The following is a 25,671-nucleotide window of genomic DNA, read 5'->3' as shown; positions in this document are numbered from 1 at the left end:
TGACATCGAAGCTCACGAGTAGGTCGCTGGTCTGTAAGTTTTGTTTCTTTATGATCTCTAAGAAATGGAATGAATTTTTTACATGTGAGGTGATGGATTCTGCTTAGGGCTGTAGTTGTTTGGCAAGAAATTTGGATAGGTTTTGTAGAGGTGAGCCTATGGAGCTGACTATGGGTCTAAGTGGGGTTCCTTCTTTGTGTATCTTGGGAAGACCATAGAGCTTAGGGCATCTGGATGATTTATCTCTGGGAATGATTCTTTGCTGGATCTCTTCGCTAATGGGGGAGGCTTTTATTTTGGATCTGGTGGTTTTTTCCAGGTAGGTGGTGGGATCTGTATTTAGGGGTTTGTATGTGGAGTCTTGGAGTAGGTTGGTTAATTTGGTTTGGTAGTCAGATGTGTTCATAACCACCGTGGCGTTGCCCTTGTCTGCTGGTAGGATTATTATGCTGGTGTCTTCTTTCAGGTTACGTAGTGCTGTCTGTTCCTCTTTGGGTAAGTTGCTTTTGGGTGGCTTGCTGGTGCAGAGGATGTTGGTGATTTTGAGTCTGATTTTGTTAGCGTCATCGGGGTTGATTTTGGTCAGGCTGGTTTCAACTTCACATATAATGGTTTCAGTGGGGATGTGTTTGGGAGCGACTGCAAAGTTGAATCCTTTGGAAAGGACATTGGTTTCAGCTTTGGTGAGGATCCTATCTGAGATGTTATGCACTGTTTGTTTCATGTGTGGCTGTGAGGGAGGAGGGTTTTGTTTCTGGCGTTCTTGTAGTCTTCGGAGTTTGTTGGTCTGTGTGTCTGTCTTGAGGGTGGTCTGTGTTTCGGCTCTCCAGATGGCGAGTTGTTTGGATTTGTCCCAAAGTGCGGAGTGGATCTTGTTGCTGAGTTTGAGGTGAAGTGTGAGGAGATCTTTATTAATTCGGTCTAGGAGGAATCTTTTTGTGTGAAGTTCATTTCTGATTAGGACCAATTCTGTTCTTTTCAGGATGTGTTTGGTAGCTGCACAGTTGGAGTGGAATTTCAGTTGGAAACATGTGGGGATTAAATCTTGACCTCGGCAGTTGCGCAGAAATGCGAGGTCACATAAAATGGAAGCTCTTTGGACTTCATGTTTTTTATAGGTCCTGGTCAGATGGTGGATTTCCTCCCCATAGAGGTTCGATATTTGTTTTCTGAGGTTTTCGCAGGTGTTTGTATGTAGGTCAAGCTCTCATCCAATCAGTTCATACCCCCACTGGCAGTTAAAAGGAGGAAACAGCTACAATCACACATTGCTCCTAGAAGCACGAAGCCGAAAGCACCAGCCTGAAGATGACGAATGAGACTTCGTCAAAACATCGCCAAGACACTTCTAATTTTACATGGGAGAAAACCCGAATAACCAAAGACCTACATATATATATATATATATATATATATATATATATATATATATATATATGTAGGTCTTTGGTTATTCGGGTTTTCTCCTGCGTAAAATTGGAAGTGTCTAGGCGACGTTTCGATGACCACAAACCAGAAGACAGACCACAGTTGCATCATTAGCCACTTTAAACCCCTCTAATCCATACATGAAGCAAACTGACACCCACCATGAAGATGAGGCACGACCACAAACGCGAAGCCAAAAAATAGCAAGGCAGTTCACCATCTTAAATCCCCCTGCAGCTCAGACTAACCTGAGCACAACAAAGCCCCCACCCAAACAGAACTCTCCCCCATCCAATCAGAGTACAGCCAATCCCCCATCCAATCAGAGCACAGCCAAACCCCTAACCAATCAGAACACACCTCCACCCATCAGAACACAGCCAAGCTCCCACCCAATCAGTTCCCGAGTCATATAGGCAACATGTGTTTCCCAAAGTTAAAGGGTCCTCTGCACTATTGAGTTGGAAATGAAGTAAGGATTAGTCGGCTTGGACCTGTTACAAGGTCCATGCGTAGAGTTTAGGCGTGGCTATCCTTATAAGCAGGTTTCCTCACTAGCTAGCTTCTATCCTGACAATGATAGCAGATGTTAGCCATCGAAAGCTTGATTTTATTTATTAAAACCTTGGTGTTTTATTTCCTGGTGATCACTTCTTTTTTACTGTAATGTATGTACCCAGGAATCGCTATTTCTCAATTTTTAATGTAATTTTTAATATATATATATGTGCATACTGCCCAGAGTTGCTTCAACAGTGAACAGTGAGATTTAAATATACACCTGCTTTGAAAAAATAGAGTGCAGAACTTATATTGTGCAAAACATCTTTTAGTTCGATAGTAACAATTGAGGATGAAGAACCAACAATTTCAAATAGTAGTGTAATGTCATATTATATTAGTTCAGATTTCAAAACAGACTAGAACTAGATTAAGTTTCAAGACTATGACCGTGTTCCTATACATGCTGCAAGTGCACCCGAAAGGAATAACAAGAAAGCTTATGAACTAATCTTTACTCCTCTTTGAACCTTCATTGTGATTATTAGTTCAAGTTAAAAAATTTACCTGAAGCTCAGCATGCCATCCAATTGAAAATAATTCCAGTAAAGAATAGTGGAGAAGTTTCTGTATTAGGACTGAATGACTGTTCAATATGCTTCAAGGGTTATAGTAGGAACAACTGGAAGAGTGAGTTTTATGCTGTGTCTTGAGCGCCTAGTAGAATGAGGGAAACCCTGTATCGCTCTAGGTTTAGGAGGTAAACAAACACTATTTGGATTGAAGAATAGCCCATGTTTGAAACTTAAACAAGTCTTTAAATTCTAGTTTCTGCAAATGAGCAACTATGGCTTCTCCAGATTCACATAACACCACGAGCTTCAGGGAGATTTCTGCCCTGTTAATGAATCATGTAATGAAATAGCTTCAGGGGACACCATCATGAATTCTTTATAGGTGCTTAGTGTCTTGGGGGAACACAGCTGGTGAGTTAGCATGCAATTAAAGCCTTCTCAAGACACACAAGAATCTGCAGCAAACCAGGAACTGAGTCAAAATGATGTCGCTGAACTCCCTTCTGTACCAATCTCCCAGCAATCTGCCACAAGTGCAATTCTTCGTGCCTCATGAGGGTACAAAACATGTTTTATATGTTTGCTTCCAGCCAGGGATGCCTAAGCTTTATCCATAAGCGCTGTAGCTGAGTCAGTTGGCCTCTCCTCTTACCCTTAGGGCTCTGGTGTTTCTCCATCAGCAAAAATTATTTTGGCAGTACAGGCTTACTCTGTGGTTTGGTTTAGTTTTCTCAATGCAATGCGAATTAGAGCACACCCCATAAGGACCCAACTGACTTTTGCTGCCAAAGCTGCTGTTGCGACCTCATTTTTTTGAGGGAGAGGGTACAGCTCCACGAGGCACAGAAGCAGAAGACCATGCACACCAGTTTAGGAGGAACCCATGCTCCATATTTTGCTCCAACCAGATCGGCTCCTACATTTCGTTATGTCCTGTTATTTTTCTCCACCATGTGACCTTATTCCAGTGGTTTGCCCACCAATCTCGTTTCCTTCCCCCCTCCTAAACACACACCTATTCCCAACCTAACAGGCAACGCTTCGTTTTTCCTGCAAAGAACGAGAATGTTCGATTCGTTGCAAGTAACATAAATCACCCCATCAGATCTCGCCCCCCCCCCCGCGTTAGGTTTCACACAAAACCCAACTTCCAGCATTCAAGGAAGGAAATCTGCCCGGCTTGAACCCATCTTTCCGTTCCTTCTGCGGTCGAACAAGGAAGGGTCGGGCTGGTTGGGGGTGGGAGGGGGAGGGGGAGGGCAGAAGCAGCAGCAGCGGGAGCGTTAGGACTTGCCTGCTTCCAGCTGGTTGACAATCCCAGCAGCCAATCAGAGGGCGCCTCCTGAAGGACTTGTGACAAGCAAGGAGGCCTCTTCGTTGAGCTGGCAAGCTGGCAGGCTGGGCGGGCCCAGTTTGGCTGTGGCTGCTGCCGCTCAGGGAGGGATTTAGAATAGCATCAGTACCGCTGACCGGCCAGATTTAAGGCACGTTAAGCTCGGCGGATACCCCCGCGCTCCTGAGCATCTTCAGCAGCGGCGGCGGCGGCAAACGGGAGGAAAGCAAAAAAAGGTGGTGGTGGTGGGGAGGCTGAGCCAAACAAAGCAAAGATGGCAGGGATCCTGGCTTGGTTCTGGAACGAGAGGTTTTGGCTGCCACACAATGTCACTTGGGCGGATCTGAAGAACACCGAAGAAACCACCTTCCCTCAGGTGGAAGATCTCTACTTAGCCTTTCCCCTGGCCTTCTGCATCTTCATGATCCGCATGCTTTTCGAAAGGTGAGGAGGCTACCTTGGGCATCGCCTTCCCTCGTCCCCCACCTCATCTCGCCTCAGCCTCCGATGGGGAAGGTCCGCTCTTCCCGTTACCAACGGGCGTACCGGGCTCGCTGGGGTGTCGTGGTGGCCTCTTGGGTTGGTGTGTGCCTGAAGCTATTATATATTGGCGGTAGGAAAAGGATCCTTATGGCATATCTCCCCTCCCACCCGCCCCATTTAGCCTCTGGAGTTAGGACTCTGGGATGGACGGATCAAACTTCCCTGAAGAAAAAGAGAAGAGGGGGAATGTGGTTGCCTTACACATATTTTTGTCCAGGGGGATCGTTGGATTTGGAAAGCAAAACAACAAGCATTTATTTTGGCTGGAGAGCATCTGAGTTCATTGTAGATCCATTCTTCGGGGGTATCAGGGCAGGCAGTTTTGTGGTGGGCAACATGCCCACATGATGGCATTCAAAGGCAAAATTTCATTGACAGTCATCAACCAGTCTGCTAACATCAGATTGGAAGAATGGGGATTTTTGTGGTTTTACCCTGTGGAGAATGAATGCTTCTGGAAAATGAAACTCTGCCTCTTGTTAGCTCAGTCAACTTCTTTTCAACAGCCTCATGGCTTTGTGTGTCAGATAAATATAGCAGGATTCAGTGGAATGTGCTTTATGATAAGCCCTTAAAGACTCCAAACACTGTTTTTTAACAGCAGAATTTGGAAGGAGAAACTATAAAGTCCATTGAGAGGAAGAAGGCTTTCTTTACATTCTTCTAGCCTTAAATGAGTGGTTTTTTTTTTTTTTTTTAAACTAATTTAATTCCAGGCTGATGCTACAGAATTTCAAGCAGGTAAAAGCAAATAGAGTCATGAGCCCTGGATCAAAATAGATCCTAAATAACTTTTCAATATTATTCAATTCTAAAAGTAAATCTCCACTTTTTATAAACAAGTGATTTGTGTATTGTTGATATAGTTCATAAGCAAAAAGGATTAAGGTTGTGAATTTACTAAGAGTCATATGCTCTTGTCATAAACTAGATTGCATTAATAATTAAGCTACAATTCTTGTTAGTTTTTAGTTCCCAACTCAAAAAAATATTTACCACAGGGAAAATGTCTGTTGATCAAATTAACAATAGTAAATTATAGTTCCTAAATTTTAATCTGAACTGGTAAAATGCTGCGAATGTCACCCAGTCCATATAATGAAAATATTATATAGCAAAAAGAGTTGTTTGTTGTTGGAGAATTGCTTAGGATACACTTTTGCACAATTCTTTTCCCAATCCCTTAGGGTTGATACTGTTTAGAATTTTACTTTTTTATTTCCAGGTGATATAGGCAACCCAAATGGTGAAGGTTTTGTCTGTCATTGATTTGTTTAATATCCTGATTGTGTACAGTATAATATAGTAAAGCTTCTTAATCTGATATACTAGAGGATAAAAGGATGAGGTTGATAACAGTTGGACTCTTTTTTCTTTATTACTTGATTTCTACCATTAATCTCCTAAATCATCTTCATCCCACTCCTCTGTTTTCAGTTTGAGTCCTTGGGGGGGGGGGAAAGATTTGTCTGCTTCCCCAATGTAACCAAGATATTTCATAGAAGCGCCTTAAGAGAGGGGATGAAAGGCCTTTATCGCTTACTGTTTTTCTTTAAATATTACATGCTTTTTTAGTTTTTAAAAAAAGCCTTCCTCTGAATAGCAGCAACAGATAAAAACAGGTAAGTAAGTGCTTTGAAAAGAAAAGTCTGTTTCTTCTAGACTGTAGTTTATGTTTCCACAATAGGGTTTTCCAAGGGCCATTAGATCTTTCAAGTTCTACCTTCTCCATTGTTAAAAAAAAAGATTCAACATTGAAAGGATCTTGCAAGCATGTTTCCTGTGCCTGCCGAAAAGTCTGTAGCCATTGATACTCTGACATTCACACACATGCCAGAGGTGAGCCAACAGAAAGTGATCTTTTGTACTTTTGTAGGCTCCATCGAGGAAGAACTGTGCTAGCCTTGACATAGTTCATTTTCCTCTGATTAGAAGCTGTGGGAGGAGAAAGTAAGAAGGTACAAAAACAGTCAAATTGAAAAGGAAAAAACAACAACACCTATGCCTGCCACCCACCTGTCACCATAAGCTAGCAATGTATTGGGAAAGAAATTTTCCCTGCCTTGTTTCCTTCCTTTCTTTCCACACACTGTAGGATTGCCCTGTTTAAGAAAGTACAGAAAGGAGAAAAGATGTTGTCTAGCTGAAAAATGTCTGTTGATATCTAGCAGCTGAAGGGCTGACTGGGCCAAACAGTGCCAGAGATGTCTGCTCAGCATAGTCATACCGAAAGGTAATGTTGCTGCTATTAGCCTTATCTTCTAGTGCTCCTTGTCCAGGAATAACTCCTTTTGAGAAAAGGCAGTAATGTCTTTTATCACCCCTTATAGTGGATGCAACAGAGCTCATCTTTGGGTAATGCTTCAGGTACATTTATGTCCCTCATCTGTAATCACATTCTTTGGTTTCCATTTTTCAAAAACATTTCTGGTAATCCATAATCACAGCACACATCTTCTGTTCTGGTATCACTGAACAAACTGTTCTTGTCCCTTATTTTCAGTTTATGGCAAAATAATCATAATAGAATGTATGAAACTGACAACACTGTCATGTCATGAACAGGTATTGACAGGACAGAGCTATTTTAAGTACAAGAGTATTTGGAAATCAACCAATTTATTTGGAATATGTAAGATGAGAAACAGGCTATTGAAACAGCACCTTTCCACTTTATTTTAAAGCTAAGCAACCAGAGATTCATTGTTGCATAACAGCTTGCCCTAGAAAGGAGCAAGTTACCTTTTATTTATTAGCAAAATTGAACATCGAGTAATTTTCTTTTGTTCTTTACACATAAAAAGCAAACATTTTGTTGGTGGAACATATTATCTACAATGGAAGGTAAACTTTATGATCTGGAATTTGTTTTACGCATTGTGCTCTTGAAGGATGTCTTCTGAGAGTATAATTCCATTTCAGAAGTAACTTGATATTTAGTAATTTTATACAGTTCATATGAATTGCTTTTTATAAAGAGCTGGACACTCAGATTTTCAATGTTTGCATGAGGAGGATGGGAAATTCATATGAAAGCTACATGTGTTAGGTTTAGGCTACATGCTGAACTTTAATCAGCTAAGGATAAAAATTATTTTTAAATTAATATTATAGGAAACGCTGAATCAAACAGAACTGATTATTTTATTTATAAGGGTATCTTAGCCAATTGTATATTTGGAGCAGTGGTGCAGATGCCTAGATTCAGAGTTTTAGCCATGATTTGTCAACTAATTCCCAATTTTGAGCCATAAACCATTGTTTACAAATCACAGTGGCTAGATCCACACACTGCTAAGTCAAAACCAAACAATGTATAGTGGCCTAGCATAATCTATAAACCTTATCAGATTGTCCTGAGTCTCTTTGCTGTCTAATTTTTAAGAACAGAACAAAATGATGCTGCTTCCTCTCCAGAATTCTGATCATGTTAATGTTTTGTGATTGAAAATTTCTGGAAGAGCAAGGTACTACTTCAAAGGCTTGTTCAGAGGCAAAGACATGGTTTACTTAAGCATGATTTATTTAAGAACGCCATAAACTACCATCTATAAACACAGTGACTGGATTCATACAGTACATTAAAGCACAGCCAAACAAAACATATTATGACTTAGCATTATGTGTAAATCCAGTGACAATGTGGCTTGTGATCTGATGATCCAATGCAAAAGAGTACTGCATTCTAAACTGTACCTGTTTCTTTCTCCATTGGCCTGTCTGTATCCCACATATCCTATCTTTAAATTTAAAAACAAGAAGACAGGAAAATATAATGTGTATGCAAAGTATACACAAGCTGCATTCATGCAACAATTTTTGCTTAACCATTCTTTGTTGAGTAAATGAGAAAGTATGGCTTTACACGTTATGGATTTTTGTGCTTGTGAGAGGAAACAAGAAATGTAGTATGCTTTTGTGGCAAACCATAGTTTAACATCTCCCAAACCATGAAATGATGGCTTCTGCATGCTATAGTTATTCTCTAGTCTGGATCTCAGCAGACTATTTGGGGCTCTAGCATGTGGTTTTGCAAAATTGTTGGTTGATTGGCTTAAATAAAGAGGCAAATGTTGTTTTTCTCAAACAAGACTAAAATTTCCTCCCTTTGTATATGTGACTGCATGAACAAAGATTCTGTGTCTGGATTTCATAGGGTAGGCCCAGCAACATAAAATTAACTATTATGGGTTGTTCTGGTTTGGATCAGGATGAATACTTAACTCATGAAAAATGTATCCTACCATTAAAGGAGCTCTTTTTGCAAGAATCTATAGAATTTAGGAAAATCAATTCATGCCAGGTGCACTGAGACTTTTCTAAGCCAAGGTGCTAGAACAGTTTCTACACGGAGCACAATTAAATTCATTTTGAACCTCAAGGTCTAATAAAGGGTTCTTCATATAGAATTACTGTGTTGTAGTTTAAAAACTGTTCCATAATGCGACACCTGCAAATTAAAAGAGTTTAGTTGCAAGTGGAAAAGATTTATATTTGCCACAGTATTTGAATTAAACAGCATTTGTGGTAAACCAACATCCCATCACATACTTCTCCAATCCCAGGAAACATTTTCACCAGAATTTATTTCAACACTTCAATTCTTTCTTTATGCCATTTTCCATTTGCTCTGCAATAAAATCATGCTGCTAACTAAATCAAGTGATGTATATGTAAGTATGCATCTGAAAAATATTTAAATAGAAATGCCTCTTTGGGATCATCTTATGTGATCAGAGAAGTGGATTTAAATGAACTGACTCTGGGTTAATAATCAGTCTCGTTATGTATGTAACTTTCCTTCTTTATCAGCCTCCCCTAGTTTCTTACAGGTTTAGGTCCATTTTTATTTCCCCACTTCAGATGAAATTTGGTTCTTGTATCTTCATAATTCTAATAGGTACCAAAATCAATATATTTTCTTGCTGTAATTTGTGTCTGCTAGCATCCTACTAGAACCATTTTGGTACAGTAGTTAAGGCATTGGGCTAGAAACTGGGAGAGCATGAATTCTAGTCCTGTCTTAGGCACAAAGCCAGTTGGGTGACCTTTGTCCAGGGCTCCAGGCGTTCTTTCTCAGCCCTAGGAAGGCGGCAAGGGCAAACCACTTTTGCAAAACTTTGCTAAGAAAATTTCAAGGACTAGTTCAGGTAATCACCAGGAGTCATGACTGACTCAAAAACAATCCCCCCCCCAAAAACCCAAACACCATTTAGTTGTAATGTTACTTGCATCATTACTTGAAAATGAGAAGGTAATGAGAATTTCTTCTAAGCAATCATATATAAGGTCTATTGTTTTCTCTACAAGGAGTTTGCTGTATGTATGAATGTATATGTGCCTTGGTTCCCAGTGCCTTGGTTTCCACAAGATGCTGATGATACACAAAGACACACATATATGAAATCCAGGGTACTTGTCCAAGATGATATACTGTAATAAGGTGCTGATGGCCGTAATTTCTCAATCTTCCTGCCATCTGTGTAGTAACGGGCAGGGAACAGGGTCTGTTGGCATATACCTGAAAAAGAAACTGGAGCAAGATTGTGCCATGTAGCCATTCTAACTGTTCCAATTTTCTGAGTAGTTAATGGTGGTTGAACCATAAACTAATCCTTAATCACAGTTCATGTAACGATGCTAAGAAAAAGACTCAGGCATATCTTGAGCAGAGGTTTGAAGCTGCAGGACACAGCTTGAGAAACTGTTAACTTACCATTAACTGCTGACTTTTTACATTCATAAGTTTAACCTTTAGCTGTTGACATAAAGTAATTGAAAAATTCCTTCATATAAGCAACTATTTTCTAGTAACATATTACATGGTCAGAGATCAGGTAAAGACAAATACAGATAGATCAAAGACAGGAAGAGATAAAGACAGGAAGAAATAAGAGAAGGAACTAAGCATATTATCTGTTTAGGTCAGGGGTAGGCAACCCAAAACACTCAAAGAGCCACTTGGACCCGTTTCCCACCAAAAACAAAACACTGGGAGCCGCAAAACCCTTTTGATATCTAAAATGAAGATAACACTGCATATATCCTTTTTTACCTTTATTATAGGTGTGTGTATGTGTATGTGTGTGTGTGTGTATGTGTATATGTGTGTATACACACACACACACACACACACACACACACACATATACACATTAAAAATAAAAGTAAAAATATGACTCTTGGGAATATCCATACTATTAAAACAATGATCACCAAGAGAATGCTTTAAGAGAATAAAATTACATACACACACAGGTAAAAAAAGGATATATGCAGTGTTATCTTCATTTTAGATGTCAAAAGGGTCTCTCTCTCCCTCCCTCTCTATCTGCCCTTGGTCTGCCACTCCTCTTCCCCCACTCTCTCTCTCTCCCCTCTCTCTCTCTCTCTCTCTCTTTCTCCCCCCCTCCTATCTGCTGCTCACCTGGCAAGCTTCAAGCTGTTGTCCAACAACCTCCGGGGTAGGCAACCTCGTCTCTTTTATGACTCATGGACTTCAACTCCCAGAATTCCTGAGTCAGCCTAGCTGGGCTAGCTAGCTCTCTCCTGCCCTTCCTGCTTCCTGCTTCCTTCAGAGACGCAGCAAAGGGAGGAGCTCCGCCCAGAAAGCTTTTCAGCTCCTTGGAGAACACTGTGAGTGCACTCTCTTTTACACATACACACACACACACACACACAAACAAAACAAACACACACACCCAGACACACACACACACACACAGAGAGAGAGAAAGAGAGAAGCAGGGAAGTGCAATTGCCTCTCTCTGTCTCTGTCTCTCTCTGCAAAGGCAGAGGAGGCTGGGAGCCACAGGGGAGGGCTCAAAGAGCCGCATGCGGCTCCAGAGCCCCAGGTTGCCGACCTGTGGTTTAGGTAGGTAAGATATTAAGTCAAAAAGGGGTGATCTTTTGGCTGCTTCCTTGGGACAAAGGGTATCAAAAGGTTATGAGGTTGGGGGGGGGGAAAGCATGGCAGTTTGCTGCGCGTGCTTTTTTCCCCACAGTTCAGATATATTAAGCTATGATTTTGTTAATTATGGTTTCTAAGTAAAACACGAGAACTCATTTGGGGTAGTGATATAAATATGAGATTAGAAACTGGGAGAATGTGAATTCTAATCCACTTTAGGCATGAAACCAGCCTAGTGACTTTGAATTAGTAGTCCCTCTCTCTCAGCCCTAAGGACTTCAAGAACTAGTTCAAATACTCACCAGGAATCAACACTGACATGAAGGCACAAAAACAAAAAGAGAGAATTGTTTAGGAATTCTTACAACATTAAGCCGTGGACCATGATTTATGGGCTACAATGCATGGACTGTCCTTTTAAACAATCCCCTGTTAGTCGCTAGATATTTGGAAGTACCAGTAGCAGGAAGCTATGGTATTGCCCAGGGAAGAGACACCATTATTTTTTTCCTGCTGCAGCTGATGAAATCCTCTCTTCCCACTCCTAAAGCAAAATTGTGATTTACATGTTAAGACATCAGACTAAAAACCAGGTGATTTAATTTCTAGCCCTTCCTGTACAAAGCCAGTTAGGGGACTTTTTGCCAGTCACTTTTTCTCCACCCTTTTTGCCAATCAATTTTTTCCCACCCTATTTGCAAATCGCTTTTTCTCCATCACATAAAAAAAGAAGTGACAAAACGCTTTTGAAAATGTTGCCAAGAAAATTGAAAGGAGTTGTCCAGGCAGTCACCAGGAGTCCAAACTGATTTGAAAACAAACATTTTCTTCTCCATTCCAGCCTTTTCCTGATTAGTAACTGAAACTCTGTGATGGGTCTCACAATTAACTATCATTTACTTGACAGGATTCCTGAAATTAGCAGTCAAATGTGCTACAAAATTAACATAACTGACCAAATCAAGGCCTGTTGTTTTTTCCGTCATTAGGTTCATACACATCCTACATGGATTCAGCAGAGGAAAGAAAGCTGCACATTTGACACTGAGCAAGAAAGGCAAAGAATTTTCTAAAATTACCATTATATTTGGTGAGGAAGTAGCTCCTGGGTACAGTGGCAGCTGTTTCAACAGCAGCTGTGAGATCAGTCTGGGTTTCCATTGAAAAAGGACACGTATGTGATGATGTTTGATTTTAATTCTGTCCTATCTGCTGGGCTGATATTTGATATTTTTGAGATTTTTCCCTGATCCAGCATAGATTTTTTTTGCAAGAAGTTGGAATTGATTGATTGAACTTTTTTAGTCCCACTTCTTTTTTTTTTTTGTGGTACTGCAAATAGTGGAGGAGCCACAGTAGAGGGATGAAAGAGCCGCATGTGGCTCCAGAGCCACGGGCTGCCAACCCCTGTCCTAGGGGATATCTGTTAGGTTAGAACAGTGGTTCTCAACTTTTCTAATGCCGCGACCCCATAATACAGTTCCCCATGTTGTGGTGATCCCCAACCACTTATACATCACCGGTTGCCAGGGGTGTGGCCAAAGAAAAGGGGGAAAAATGGCGGACAGCTTTGTTTGGCAACCCCCGTGAAATGGTCGTTCGACCCCAAATGGGGTCCTGACCCACAGGTTGTGAACCACTGGTTTAGAAGTTTACAACTTTGGTCTGGCAAGATTCTGTCTATTAGGTATAAGCAAACTACAGTCAATTGGATTTCATTGTGTCGTCTTTGGGCTTAAGCCTGATAAGTGAGACTCTTGCTTTCACCAGTGGCTGCAGCGACAGCTGGGATTCCTGCTGGATTTGCTCCAGACACATAATTAATGCCTTGACTATTCACTGCAAGTCCTTCCTCTTCCCCCGTAGCTTGTTGAGTACTTTCTGCCCTGGGCATCTTATCATTAGACACCATATCAAATTCCTTTGAGAGCCTTTCCGTAATTTTTTTTTTTTGGCAAGATTTTTACAAGTTAAGTTATCAGATCTTACCTCAACCCTCCCCATTTATTTGAGTTTTGGACAGCATGCAAGTGCATGGCTGGGTTACTAGAAGGTAGATGCCATCTATTAATACTGGATATCATTTTTTCCAGATCTGAAATATTATCTTGGTAAAGACATTATTGTTTTTGTTTCTTTAAATTAAATCTTGAGCTGAAAAAGTATATAATTTTTTAACAATTGTCAGATTTGGATATACTCTTTGTAGAATTTCACTGTTTAGGCAATTTAATACAAATGGAATCAAATTACTTCATTGTGCTGCTTAAAAATAATGTTTTGAATTTGGGACCCCACCATCCCTGTTTCTATGGCCAATATAAATCCTTTTATACATGATAGATTTCTTATAGTTGAAGCAAAAACTTTCAATCTTCTGCATAGCAATAATATCCTATCTGAAAATTTCAGTGGAAATTTTAAAAATATTCTTGGTAACTTTGTTTCCTAGATATTTTAAGGAATTTTACTCAATTGGATTTCCTAGAATATTAGATACCTCTTCCTGGAAGCAAGATGTTAGTTACCTGATCAATGGTCACCAGAGTTGATAGAGAGTAATCAGTACAGACTGTTTTCCCAAACCAGAACTTGGCAATAAATCTTAGGCACATAGTAGAACTTCATTTGTCATAGTTTGAGAATCACTGATCTAGAAAAATTACGCTTAGATTCCTAGCATTTGAAAGTCTTTTCCTTATTTGCTTTTTTTTTAAAAAAAAGATGGAAATAATTTGCTTGATATTAGTGGATCACTTCTAGTCTAAGAGCTTTTAATAGAAAGCCTTCCTACCCAAAAGGATTCTAATGGCCCTAAAAACAAAAATTGCAAAGACAAAGATTGGTTTTTAATAAAGTTGATTTCAATTTTTGCTCTACCTACAGTAAGGAGTGCAGTAAATCTCTCTTCAATTTTTGTTATTTTTATTGATAGGATGTATTTATCTTCTCAATTAACTAGCACTATAGGTGTGTGTGTCTGTGTGTGTGTGTGGGGGGGGTTTAACAGAACCTGGGAGCAGAGTTAAAAGAGGGATAAGTCTAGAGCAGCGATACTCAACCTGTGGGTCGCGACCCCATTTGGGGTCGAATGACCATTTCACGCGGGTCGCCAAACAACGCGATCCGCAATTTTTTCCACCATTTTTTCCCCTTTTCCATAGCTCTGCTACTCCCTCTTATTCTATTGGCTTTTGAAAGCCAATAGAATAGACTCTCTTGAACAGAGTCTAATTCCATTGGCTTTCAAAAGCCAATAGGAATTGTCCAGGGCTGTCTCTGCCCTGCTGAGCCCACCAAAAGCCCCAGTCTGCAAACGGTGCTGTAAGGGGAACAGTCTGCAGAGCTTCCCTCCCTGCTGAGCAACTAAAAAGTAAGTAAAAGAGGGCCGGAGGTGGGAGGCCGGTGGGTGCAGGGAGGGTTGCTGGCACGCGTGGGGCCCAGCGGGTGCCTTACCTGCCTTGGGCTGGGCCAGCTGGTGGCCCAGCCGATGGTCGCCCTGTGCCGCCGCTGCCGCGGCCTCCCGGGAGCACCTGGGCCTGCCTGCCACCGCCCTGAACAGCCGGCGGCCAAGGTAAGCCTAGCGGGGCAGCAGCGGGTGCAGGGAGGGTTGCTGGCACATGTGGGGCCCAGCGGGTGCCTTACCTGCCTTGGGCTGGGCCAGCTGGTGGCCCAGCCGGTGCTTGCCCTGCCTGCCGCGGCTGCCTGGGAGCACCTGGGCCTGCCTGCCGCCACCCCTTGCTGGCTATGCCTCAGCCGGTGCAGGGGGCGGCACCGCGCATGCGCGGCGCATTGCGCATGCGCGGCGCGTGCTTACGACCGGGGTCGCTGGTATAAAAAGGTTGAGAACCACTGGTCTAGAATCTCTATGTAGCCACAACTCTAACCTTGAATTGCCATTGACTCTTACCTAACTCCTAGCAGGTGCTGACCATTAACTGAGAATATTCCTGTACAGAGGCATGATAATAATTGGTTAAATTAAACTTTCACTGATGGACCTGATCTTTTACACAACATGTCTGTGTGTGTTGTGTGTTCCTCCAAGTCAGTGTTGAGCCCTGGCAATTGCCTGGACAAGTCCTTGCAATTCTCCAGCAGGATGGCTGTAGAATCCATCAGATGGGTTATTACAGCCTTCGTGCCCAGTAGACTAGGTCAGAACTTTGGCCACGCCCCTCCTTTGGGTGTGACTCCAGTTTTGACTTAGTTTCGAGCCCAGTAGCACCTAGTTTTCAAGGCTCCGCAGATAGAAAGTGAAATCCCCGAATCTATCTTCAATCCTCTCTCTTTTGGCTGAATATAAAATTTAACAAGGTGTCAGGAAAACGGCCCCCAGTTTCCGGCTCGGAGCTCCGAGCCTCCGGCTGAATTGCGATCACCTGAGGACTCCCTCCTACAGCGCGCTGAGCATTTTGAGCTCACAGCTTCAGATCACACAAACGGGCTGATTTTTTCCTCTTGAGCCTCGGAGTTTTTATTAGGCAGCAGCAGCGGCTGGACCCTACTCAACTGAAGCGCGCAAAGACCTACGGCATCCGGAACGGCTTGAGAGAACCGCAGATCACCTTCCCTAGCCTCACGAAGGAGGCGCGAAGCCGCAGGTCATTTAGGGAGCTCTCCTTGGCCCCCGTCCCCCACCCTTTATCTGAGCTTATTTCCCCAAATTATCTCAGCTGGGGAAGAAACCGTTAGGGAGCGCGGACACCATTTTAGCCTCGTGTTGTTTTTCACTGACTGTTGGTCAGTTAGGGGGCATGGCCTCCAGCCCGAGCGCCATCTTGGGTGTGTTCCCTGTCATCCTCCATCTTAGGTGGGTCAACCATCAGGGGGATTTCAGGCCCTTCTATTGAGTGAACAGCACTTTTATATATATATATATATCACAACAGCACACACACACACACACACACACACACACACACACACACACACACATATATATATATATATATATATATATATGTAGGTCTTTGGTTATTCGGGTTTTCTCTCGTCTCAAATTGGAAGTGTCTTGGTGATGTTTCGACAAAGCTGAAGCCGAAAACACCAGCCTGAAGATGACGAATGAGACTTCGTCGAAACGTCGCCAACACACTTCCAATTTGACCCGGGAGAAAACCCGAATAACCAAAGACCTACATACAAACAGCCACGAAAACCTCAGAATATATATGTCTATATATATATATATATATATATATATATATATATATATATATATATATATATATACATATACACATACATACATACATACATACATACATATACATACACAAACATACATACATACATACAAACATACATACATATATATAAAAAGAGAGAGAGAAAGAGAGAGAGAAAGAGATAACTATCCTGACACCCTTGGGTCTGACTCATCAGCCCATATATGGGGGGGGGGAATACAATTTACTCAGCTGCAATTACTGCTTACAAATTTCTCTCAGCACATCTGTCTGATTGCCATCCAAAAACCCAGATGAAGGAGTGAGAGGAAATTCTACATTATTCCCAACTGTTCTACTAAGGTGGCATTTGTCACCGGCTTAACAGGCCTTCTCTCTCTCAGTGAAGCGCCTGACTGTCCGGCCATTGTGTTGTGTACAGAGCGAGGATTGTGATCTTTCCATCTCTGTCACTGGTCTGCGTGTTTGTTTTCCCCCCACCTCCAGGTATTTCCTACTCGGTATATCTGGCCACAATGGCAGACAGTGCCTCGCATTCAGCTACACAGGGCTCCAGAATTCCCCTCCCACAACAACAACAAAAGTGCAGATCTACCGAATCTGAAGTGGGGGGGGGAGAAGAAAGCCAAAACAAAACATATCTCTCAGAGGGAGCCCTCTAAAACAGCTGAGCGAGAGGCCTCGAGGAGACATTTGGCACTGGAAAAACAATTCTCTAGGGACCAAAGACTTAGATCCAATGAGGCCGACATGGTTTCCCCTGCCCCATTGGAGATCCCTATGCCCGAGCCTACTTTGGTTCCTCCTCAGGAAATCCTAAGATCTTGGTCTCCTCTGGGGGAAACTGAGCAGATTGGTTCCCCTCACTCCTCATCACCTCCATCTTCACCAGATCATGTTCCAACTGTGACGGGACCTAGTGCCAGATCCCAGGAGGACATATGGTCTGCTCAATTTCAGGCTTTTATGCAAAATGCATTCACTCAATTTATGTCATCCAAAGGATAACTAACCTTTCAACCTCCATCCCAAAAAGGGCGGACCAATGCTCCTGCCATGGATGTTTCCGAGACCTCCTCACAGCTGGGAGAGGCGGAGTCGATGGACCTAGACATAGCTGACATGCCCTTATCGGAGGATGAAGAGGCTGCTCCTGAGCAGACAGTAAATTCAGGTCTTTTTGACCCCTCTCTTCTTAAATCCCTTCTAATCAAAGCGATCACTACTGTCAATTTAACGTCTGTACAGGAGGAAAAACCTTCCACTAGTCAGGAGTCTAATCCACTCTTCGCAAAGAAGGTAACGGAGGACAAGTACATTCCTTGCCCAGAGATTTTCCGCACCTCTGTGGAGGAACAATGGTCCTCGCTGGCAGCCCCACCTACTCCTAACAGTATGGAAAAGAAGCTGTTTAATGTCTCTCCTTCTTTTTCCTCATTGTTGACAGTCCTCTGATCTCATTGTTCTCTCCATCTGCTATTCCAGGGGACATGGCAGAGGCCCTGAAGGCGGAAGACAAGAAATTCGAACTCTCTCTCCGTCGGGCACATCTGACCTCGGCCTGGGCGGCCAAGGCAGCAACTTCCTCCTCTTTCTTCACCAGGGCTTGTATCATGTGGCTTCACGAACTACAGGCAAGCGTCCCGCCAGATCAGGTCAGAACACATCAAACTTTGGCCAAAATACTAGCTGCTTCACAATACATGGCTGACGCCTCCTTACATGCAACTAAATACTCAGCAAGATCTATAACAGCCACGGTAGCCTCTCGCAGGCTCCTATGGCTCAAACATTGGAAAACTGACCTAAAGGCCAAGTGGCGCCTGTCCACGTCTAAGTATAGCGGGACACTCTTGTTTGGTTCTATATTGGATCCACATGTTAGCGAGGGCAAGGACAAACACAAGATCTTAGTCCACCTCTCAAAAAAGCTAGACAGGAGACCCCCACAGGAGTTCCGTAAACAAAGCTTCCATCCCAGCAGCCCGTGGGAGTGGAGACAGCCCTTTCGGCCAGGGCAATCCTGGGACTGGTCAAGAGGCTCGCGATCCTTCTACTCCAGGCAGGATCGTTCCCAGGATCGCCAAAACACAGGAGCCAGAGGCCAATTCCAATCTAAGCATCCCTTCAGAGGATCTGGAAGCTGTCCTTACAGACAGTCCAAGTGACGCCAGGGAGGACTCTCCCATCGGGGGTCGGCTAGAAAGGTTCAGCGATATCTGGGAACTGACTACCTTCGACGCCTGGGTATTAGAAACCATCAAGTACGGTCTCACCCTAGAGTTCTATTCTCCCCCACCAGACCGCTTCATCAAGTGCCCCCTCTCCCGAAACACTACCAAGGCAAACTTGGTAGCCTCGGCCATTTCACACCTGATATCAATTCAAGCCATAGAACCAGTATCAAGGGACCAAGAAGGAAAAGGATTCTACTCCATTCTCTTTGTGGTCCCAAAGGCCTCAGGAGGGTGGAGGGCGATACTGGATCTAAAGGGACTGAATTATTTCTTTTTTTTTTATTATTGAAAATTTTTCAAATTTTACAAGACAAATCCCCTCCCCAACCCCCCCCAGCCTCCCGTACCCTCCCCCAACTCCCCAAACCTCCCTAACCCTCCCCTGGACCTCCCAGAGTTGATTACGGGCTTATCCAAAATATTTCAAAAAAAAAAAAAGAAAAAAAGAAAAAACTTAAAACACATATAAAACTTAAATCACATATAAATCCTAAACAAATCTTAATATTCTAAATTGAATAGATTATCTCTAAAAAGTAATAATCATTAAACACATTATAATATACTCTGAACATCTTCTAATCATGCTTATAATATTATCCACAATTCTATATAAATTCCTCCCAAAACACAATTTTAAGCACTACTTTCTTTAAACATCTATAACTATAATATAAAATCTAATATAAATCATAAACAAATCTAAATACATTTAGTTAAACGAGTTATACTCCCTCCAAAACACAAATTTAAACATAAACACAAATTTAAACATTACTTAAAACTTTAAACATTAGAATCCCCTTATACACATTTAATCAAATTCCATCTTAAAAATAGTAATAATAATAATTAGAAAAAAAAAAATAAACCCGGACACTAAACACATTATAGTATACTCCAAACCTTCTAATATCATGCTAATATTATTATCATTTTTATAAACTCCCCCAAAACACAAATTTAAACATTACTTAAAACTTAAAAAATCCCTTATACACATTTAAATCTTTATCAATAAGAAATTCCATCCACAATAAACACATTAAACATTTAAATCTTCACCAATAACAAATTCCATCCACAAAAAAAACACAATCCTTATCAGTCTCAATTGTCCATTTTCATTCTCCATCCATTATCATACTGATATTATTATTATCAATCTCGATTGTCCATTTTCATTCTCCATCCTTATCATTCTCTAATTTTGAATATTCGTCTTTAACCTTATCAAACTCAAGAGAAGTGCTTTGAGATCTGGCTTTAAAGATTGCTCCAAAATTTCTGGATCTCCCAACAACTCAGAAGCCAATACATGTGGGGATTCCTTAAACTCCTTATTCTGTTGGTCTTTTTCTTTACAATTATATGTTGCATGAATTGTCCTCTGCCCCTTCCTCTCAACTTGTTGAAACTCCTCAAGCTGAGATTTCCCATTTTTCATTTCAGACAACAATTCCATCCTTGAAGATTGCTCCAAAGGCTTTATAAGTCTTGCTTCTCCCACAGATTCAGAAACCACTAGATGTGAAACTTCCTTAATCTTCTTCTGTTGTTGCTTTTCTTTACAGTTATGTGCTACACAAGTTATCTTCTGCTCCTCAATCTGAACGTGTTGAGATCTCTCAGGCAAAGGTTCCCCAATTTTAGGGTCTTCAAACTGTAATTCTACATTCTTTTCTTCCAAGGTTTTAAACTTAATAGATGACGATGAACATACCCCCAAGACCGAAGTATAAAAATCTTTTGCTTGAGAAGCAGTATTAAGTCTATAAGATATCCCCAGGTAGCTCACCACCATTCCAATCGGAACATCCCATCTGAACGAAATTCGTCTCTTTTTAAGTTCATTTGCTAAAAAAGCAAACTCCTTTCTTCTTCTTAAAATTTTAGATGGGATCTCCTTTAAAATTATAACATCTTGTGAAGCAATTTGAAATCTCTTCTTATAAAAAGCTTGTATAATTTCATTGCGTAGAGATCTTTTCCCAAAGTAAATTACCACATCTCTTGGCAAATTCTTTTGCACTGCCACCACAGAATTAACTCGAAATAATTTTTCAATTTCACTAAGTATTTCCTTTTTTTCTTTATTCAAAATCACAGCAAAGTCCTTTGCAACCATCTCTTTCAGATCTCCTTGCAAGGACTCTCCCAAGCCTCTAATTCTTAAGGCATATTCCATTTGTCCATATTCAAGCATAAGAATCTCATTTTCCATTTCCTTTTCCATACTTTCAATTTTTCCCTCCATTAATTCCACTTTTTCAACTACTTCTTCCACACGGGAATTCAACTTTTCAATAACAGAAGCAACTCCTTTTAAAGCCAAAACTATGTCTTGCCTCAAAATCTTGTTATTTTCCTCTAAAATCTTTTTCATTTCTGCCCTAATTTGAATTGTAACATTTCCCATCATGTCTTGCAAATCCTTCACAATTGCTGGTTGGACCACAGAAGAGGGTGAAACTATTGATTTAGGAACTGTAAAAGTCCCTGGACGCTTTGGAGCCATCTTAAAAAAAAAAACAAAAAAAAAACTTTACTCCTTCTTGAGAATTACAAAAATTCCTTCAAAAAAATCATAACTCCCTCAAAAGAAAATCTTTATAATGATAAAAAAAGGGAGTTAGAAAAGAAGAAAAAAGAAAAAAGGAATTAAAATATCCATTCCAATCATTAAAAAGAAAAAAAAAGGGGGGGGGGAGAAAAAACACCAAAAAGCCTGCCTTTTAAAAGTACAAAAGACAAAGCAAAAAAGTCAAACAAAAACAATAATGTTTAAAAAGTTAAACAACAAAAATAATAATGCTTCTAAGATCCATCCAATCATTAAAAAGAAAAGAAAAGAGAAAGTAAAAGAAGCCGATCGCCATTCTAGCTTCCCAGAAAAAAAAAACGCTAGAAAGTCTGCCGATCGCCATTTTACTTTCCCTTTCAGCACAAAGTAAAAAGTAAAAGGAGAGAATATAAACATGAAAATAAACCTTTAAACTTAAAATACATATAAAATCAAAGAAAGGAAAAAGTAAATCCTCTAATCAACTCTGTCCGCTTCTAAAAAAAACTCACCAGGTCCCTTTAAGCGCGGAGGTGATTGCAACGGCTTGTTTTGTCCCTAGGGACAAAAGCAGCTGGGAAGCGGAGACAGTCTGAACTCCGTGGGAGCACTCTGTCACCCCCCAAAAAAAGAAATTGGGGGTACATAAGAGGCTCTACCACTATTCAGACAACCCTCTTCCCCCCCCTTTGCCCGGGAGGGGGATTTTGAACCGCTGAACAGCTGTTGTACGCTGTTCATAGCGATTCATTACACTTACCCAGGAGGACGGCTAGAAAGTAGCCGCCATCGCCGTGCAAATCCACCGGAAGTCAATTATTTCTTAACCTACAGAAGTTTCAAAATGCAATCCCTAAAGTCCATATTAGCCAGCATCAGGAGGGGAGACTTCCTCTCCTCAATAGACCTCACGGAGGCGTATCTACATATTCCCATTCACCCCCAATATCGCAGGTTTCTCAGGTTTTGCTATGTGCACCGGCATTACCAATACAGGGCCTTACCCTTCGGTCTATCCTCAGCCCCAAGGGTCTTCACAAAGATACTAGCAGTCATAGCGGCTTATCTCAGAATGATGCCAGTGCACGTACAATTTTACCTGGACGATATACTAATCCAGTCCAGCTCCCTCGAAATAGCACAGTCAGACATTCAGACCACAATTCTTACTCTTCAGAATCATGGATTCTCCGTGAATTTCAAGAAGAGCCACATCACTCCCACAAGGAGACTTCAACACCTGGGGGCAATAATAGACTCATCACTTTGCAAGGTATATCTTTCTCAGGAGCGTCGAATCAGCATCAGAAAGCTGGTCCATCAAGTACGGAAGGACAGGAGGGTGTCTCTGGCACAGCTGTCAAAGCTCCTGGGGAGAATGATATCTTGCATGGGCATCGTTCCGTGGGCCAGACTCCACTCCAGACTCTTACAGTGGTTCCTCCTTCCTTATCAGAGACAGAACCTCAGTGCTTCCAACAGGAAGGTCACAGTTCCACATCACACATTGCGGTCCCTACATTGCTGGACAAGGGAAGCATATTCAGAGAACCAACCCAGGTCACTCTCACAACAGACGCGAGTCTGTTCGGTTGGGGAGCTCACCTGGGAACTCACCTAGCTCAGGATCAATGGAACCACTCGGATCTTGCGCACAACATCAATTGGCTCGAGCTTCAGGCCATACACCTAGCCCTCCTTCGATTCTCCCCTCTAGTAAGAGGGAAACATATCCTCGTCTTGACCGACAAGCAAAGGCTCACGTCAACAAAGAAGGAGGGACCCAGTCCTGGGAATTGATGCAAGAAGCATCGGCTCTGGGTCGTTGGGCAGAGTCAAATTTGGGTTCCATCAGGGCGGAACATATTTCAGGGGAGGCAAATCGTCAAGCAGACTGCGGAATGGCAACTGGATCTGACTCTGTTCGAGGAGATCTCACGAAGGTTCGGGCGACTGCACCTGGACCTATTTGCCACCCCGACGAACACAGAGCTCCCCAGGTTCTTCTCCAGATTTCCGACACGGGGAACGGAGGGAACGGATGCCCTTCGATGTCGGTGGCCGGCGCAACTTTTGTACGCCTTCCCACCACTTCCCCTGATACTGGCGACCATATGCAAGCTGATCCTGGAAAGGGCAGAGGTAGTCTTGATTGCTCCACATTGGCCACGGCATCCGTGGTTTGCCGACCTTGTGGATCTCTCGATATCACCTCTGTGGAGGATCCCTCCAGACCGAGTGCTGCCCAGCCAGGGCAAACATCTACATCCAGACCCACAGTGGCTACAACTAGCCGCTTGGATCTTGAGCGGGAAAGTTTAGCCAGGCAATCCTACTCGTCCGGGGTGATATCGATGATTCAAGCATCGAGGCGTCCTTCGACAAACAGAATCTATGACGCAACATGGAGAAGATTCTGCAAGTGGTGTTCTATACATAGGTTAGAGCCACTCTCGGTTACTATTCCTAATATCCTAGATTATTTGTTGGAAGGCTTGAATAAAGGGTTGTCATCCAGTACTATCCGCAGGCAACTAGCGGCCCTCTCAACGGTCCTTTCCTGCAACAATTCCAGTCCCTTGTCACAACATCCGGCAATCAGTGCCTTCCTTTCTAAAAGGAGCGGTTAATACCAGACCTCCTGTAGTGCATCGATATCCTTCTTGGGATTTAACCAAGGTGCTGCAGGCCCTGACAGAGTCTCCGTTTGAACCTCTGAGTTCATGTTCTCTCCACTTCTTGTCCTATGAAAGTAGCGTTTCTAGTGGCTATTACCTCAGCTAGAAGGATCTCGGAATTAGCCGCGCTGTCAGGGAGGATTTATGCACCTTCTTCGATGACAGGGTGGTCCTTAGACTGGACCCTTCGTTCATTCCAAAGGTTAACACTATCTTTCACAGATCTCAGGAGCTAATCCTCCCCAATTTCTGTCCCAATCCCAAGCATAGGTTGGAACGTCAGTGGCACAAGTTAGACGTACGCAGGGCTCTGCGTTACTATGTGAAGCGTACTTCATCCTTCCGTAAGTCGGAGACTGTATTCATATCCTTCCAACCCTCGACTATGGGGAAGAAAGTTTCCTCTTCAACTATAGGTAGGTGAATTAGGGCTTGTATAACTCAAGCCTATTCTTCTCAGTCAATCCCCGTTCCTTCACACGTTACGGCTCACTCAACACGCAGCGCTGCTGCGTCGGTCGCGTGGTACACACAGGCTTCGGTGGAGGAGATTTGCAGAGCTGCAACATGGTCTTCTCCTTCGGCTTTTGTCAGACATTACCGCTTAGATTCCTTTGCGGCAGCTGATGCTGCGTTTGGCAGACGTGTACTCCAACAGGTTGTCTCTTCTCAGGGTCCACTAGCCTAGACTTTCCCTCCCGAGGGGACATGAGGGCTTTGGTATGTCCCATCCGGTGGATTCTACAGCCATCCTGCTGGAGAAGGGGCGCTGTCTTACCTGAACGCCTTTTCTCAGCAGGATGATGTAGAATCCAACCCCCCCTTCAAATAGTCTAGACAGGTGATTAACAAAAGGAGCCACTACGTGGAATTCATCAGAACTACTTCGTCTCGTCAAAACTGGAGTCACACCCAAAGGAGGGGCATGGCCAAAGTTCTGACCTAGTCTACTGGGCAGGAAGGCTGTAATAACCCTTCCGGTGGATTCTACATCATCCTGCTGAGAAAAGGTGTTCAGGTAAGACAACACCCCTTTTTTTGGCAAGATTTCAGAAATGGTTTGTCCTTGCATGCTTCCTAAAGCTGAGAGGAATGTCTGGCCCAAGATACCCCCGCTGACTTTGTGCCTAAGGTGGGGCTAGAACTCACAGCCTCCTAGTTTCTCACCCAATGCCTTTACCAGTAACTCAAACTCTCTCTTCTACAACATCTAAAATGATCAAGAGTCAGGTTTTTACTGGCTTATGGAAATTCATGTCAGTGCGTCCACCCTTGCCTCAGTCTCTATGGATATTAATCTCAAGCTATAGCGTACAGTATATGATTAGCTTACATTTTATTCCTTTAGGCTGTATTTGCAAGCAAAATCAACCCCATGAACAACTTCCATATTTCCTCCACAGAAAAATAGAAAAATTATCAGCTGCCTCTCACCTTATCTTCCCAATAGTACTGCACCTCTCTGCTTACTCCTTCCTGTATATGAAATAAACCTGAACTATTTTATGAAGCTGATGTAACCTACAGATGAAAACAGATTAAGGTGTTTCTTTAGTGAACTCAAATTTCTTTTGAGCAATACTTAATATTTCTTCCCTTAATAGATACGGTTTTATCTACCTGTTCTTAACATTCCATGCTTCTGTAGTTGGCCAAATCATCTGACTTTCTATTGTTTATACCTCTGGTCTGTGGACTGGTATCAGGCTCC

At 42.3% G+C, this 25,671-nt stretch overlaps 1 protein-coding gene across 3 annotated transcripts in view; it reads left to right on the top strand.

The window, feature by feature from the left end:
• The first annotated feature begins 3,818 nt into the window (after positions 1–3,818).
• Positions 3,819–25,671, top strand: part of CERS6 (ceramide synthase 6) — a 119,478-nt gene continuing 97,625 nt past the window's right edge. Inside the window, exon 1 of one of the 3 annotated variants that reach the window (XM_039365445.1) lies at positions 3,819–4,281. In XM_039365445.1, coding sequence (XP_039221379.1) covers positions 4,112–4,281 — 170 coding nt within the window. In that variant the 5' untranslated portion in view covers positions 3,819–4,111. The remainder of the gene's footprint in view (positions 4,282–25,671) is intronic. The other 2 variants (XM_039365444.1, XM_039365447.1) reach the window with 2 other exon arrangements.

Source organism: Crotalus tigris, unplaced genomic scaffold, assembly GCF_016545835.1.
Source record: "Crotalus tigris isolate CLP2741 ecotype Arizona unplaced genomic scaffold, ASM1654583v1 scf7180000020074.1721668, whole genome shotgun sequence".
Classification (NCBI taxonomy): domain Eukaryota; kingdom Metazoa; phylum Chordata; class Lepidosauria; order Squamata; family Viperidae; genus Crotalus; species Crotalus tigris.
The sequence above is the reverse complement of the archived record's forward strand: the minus strand, read 5'-3'. Positions and strand labels throughout refer to the sequence as shown.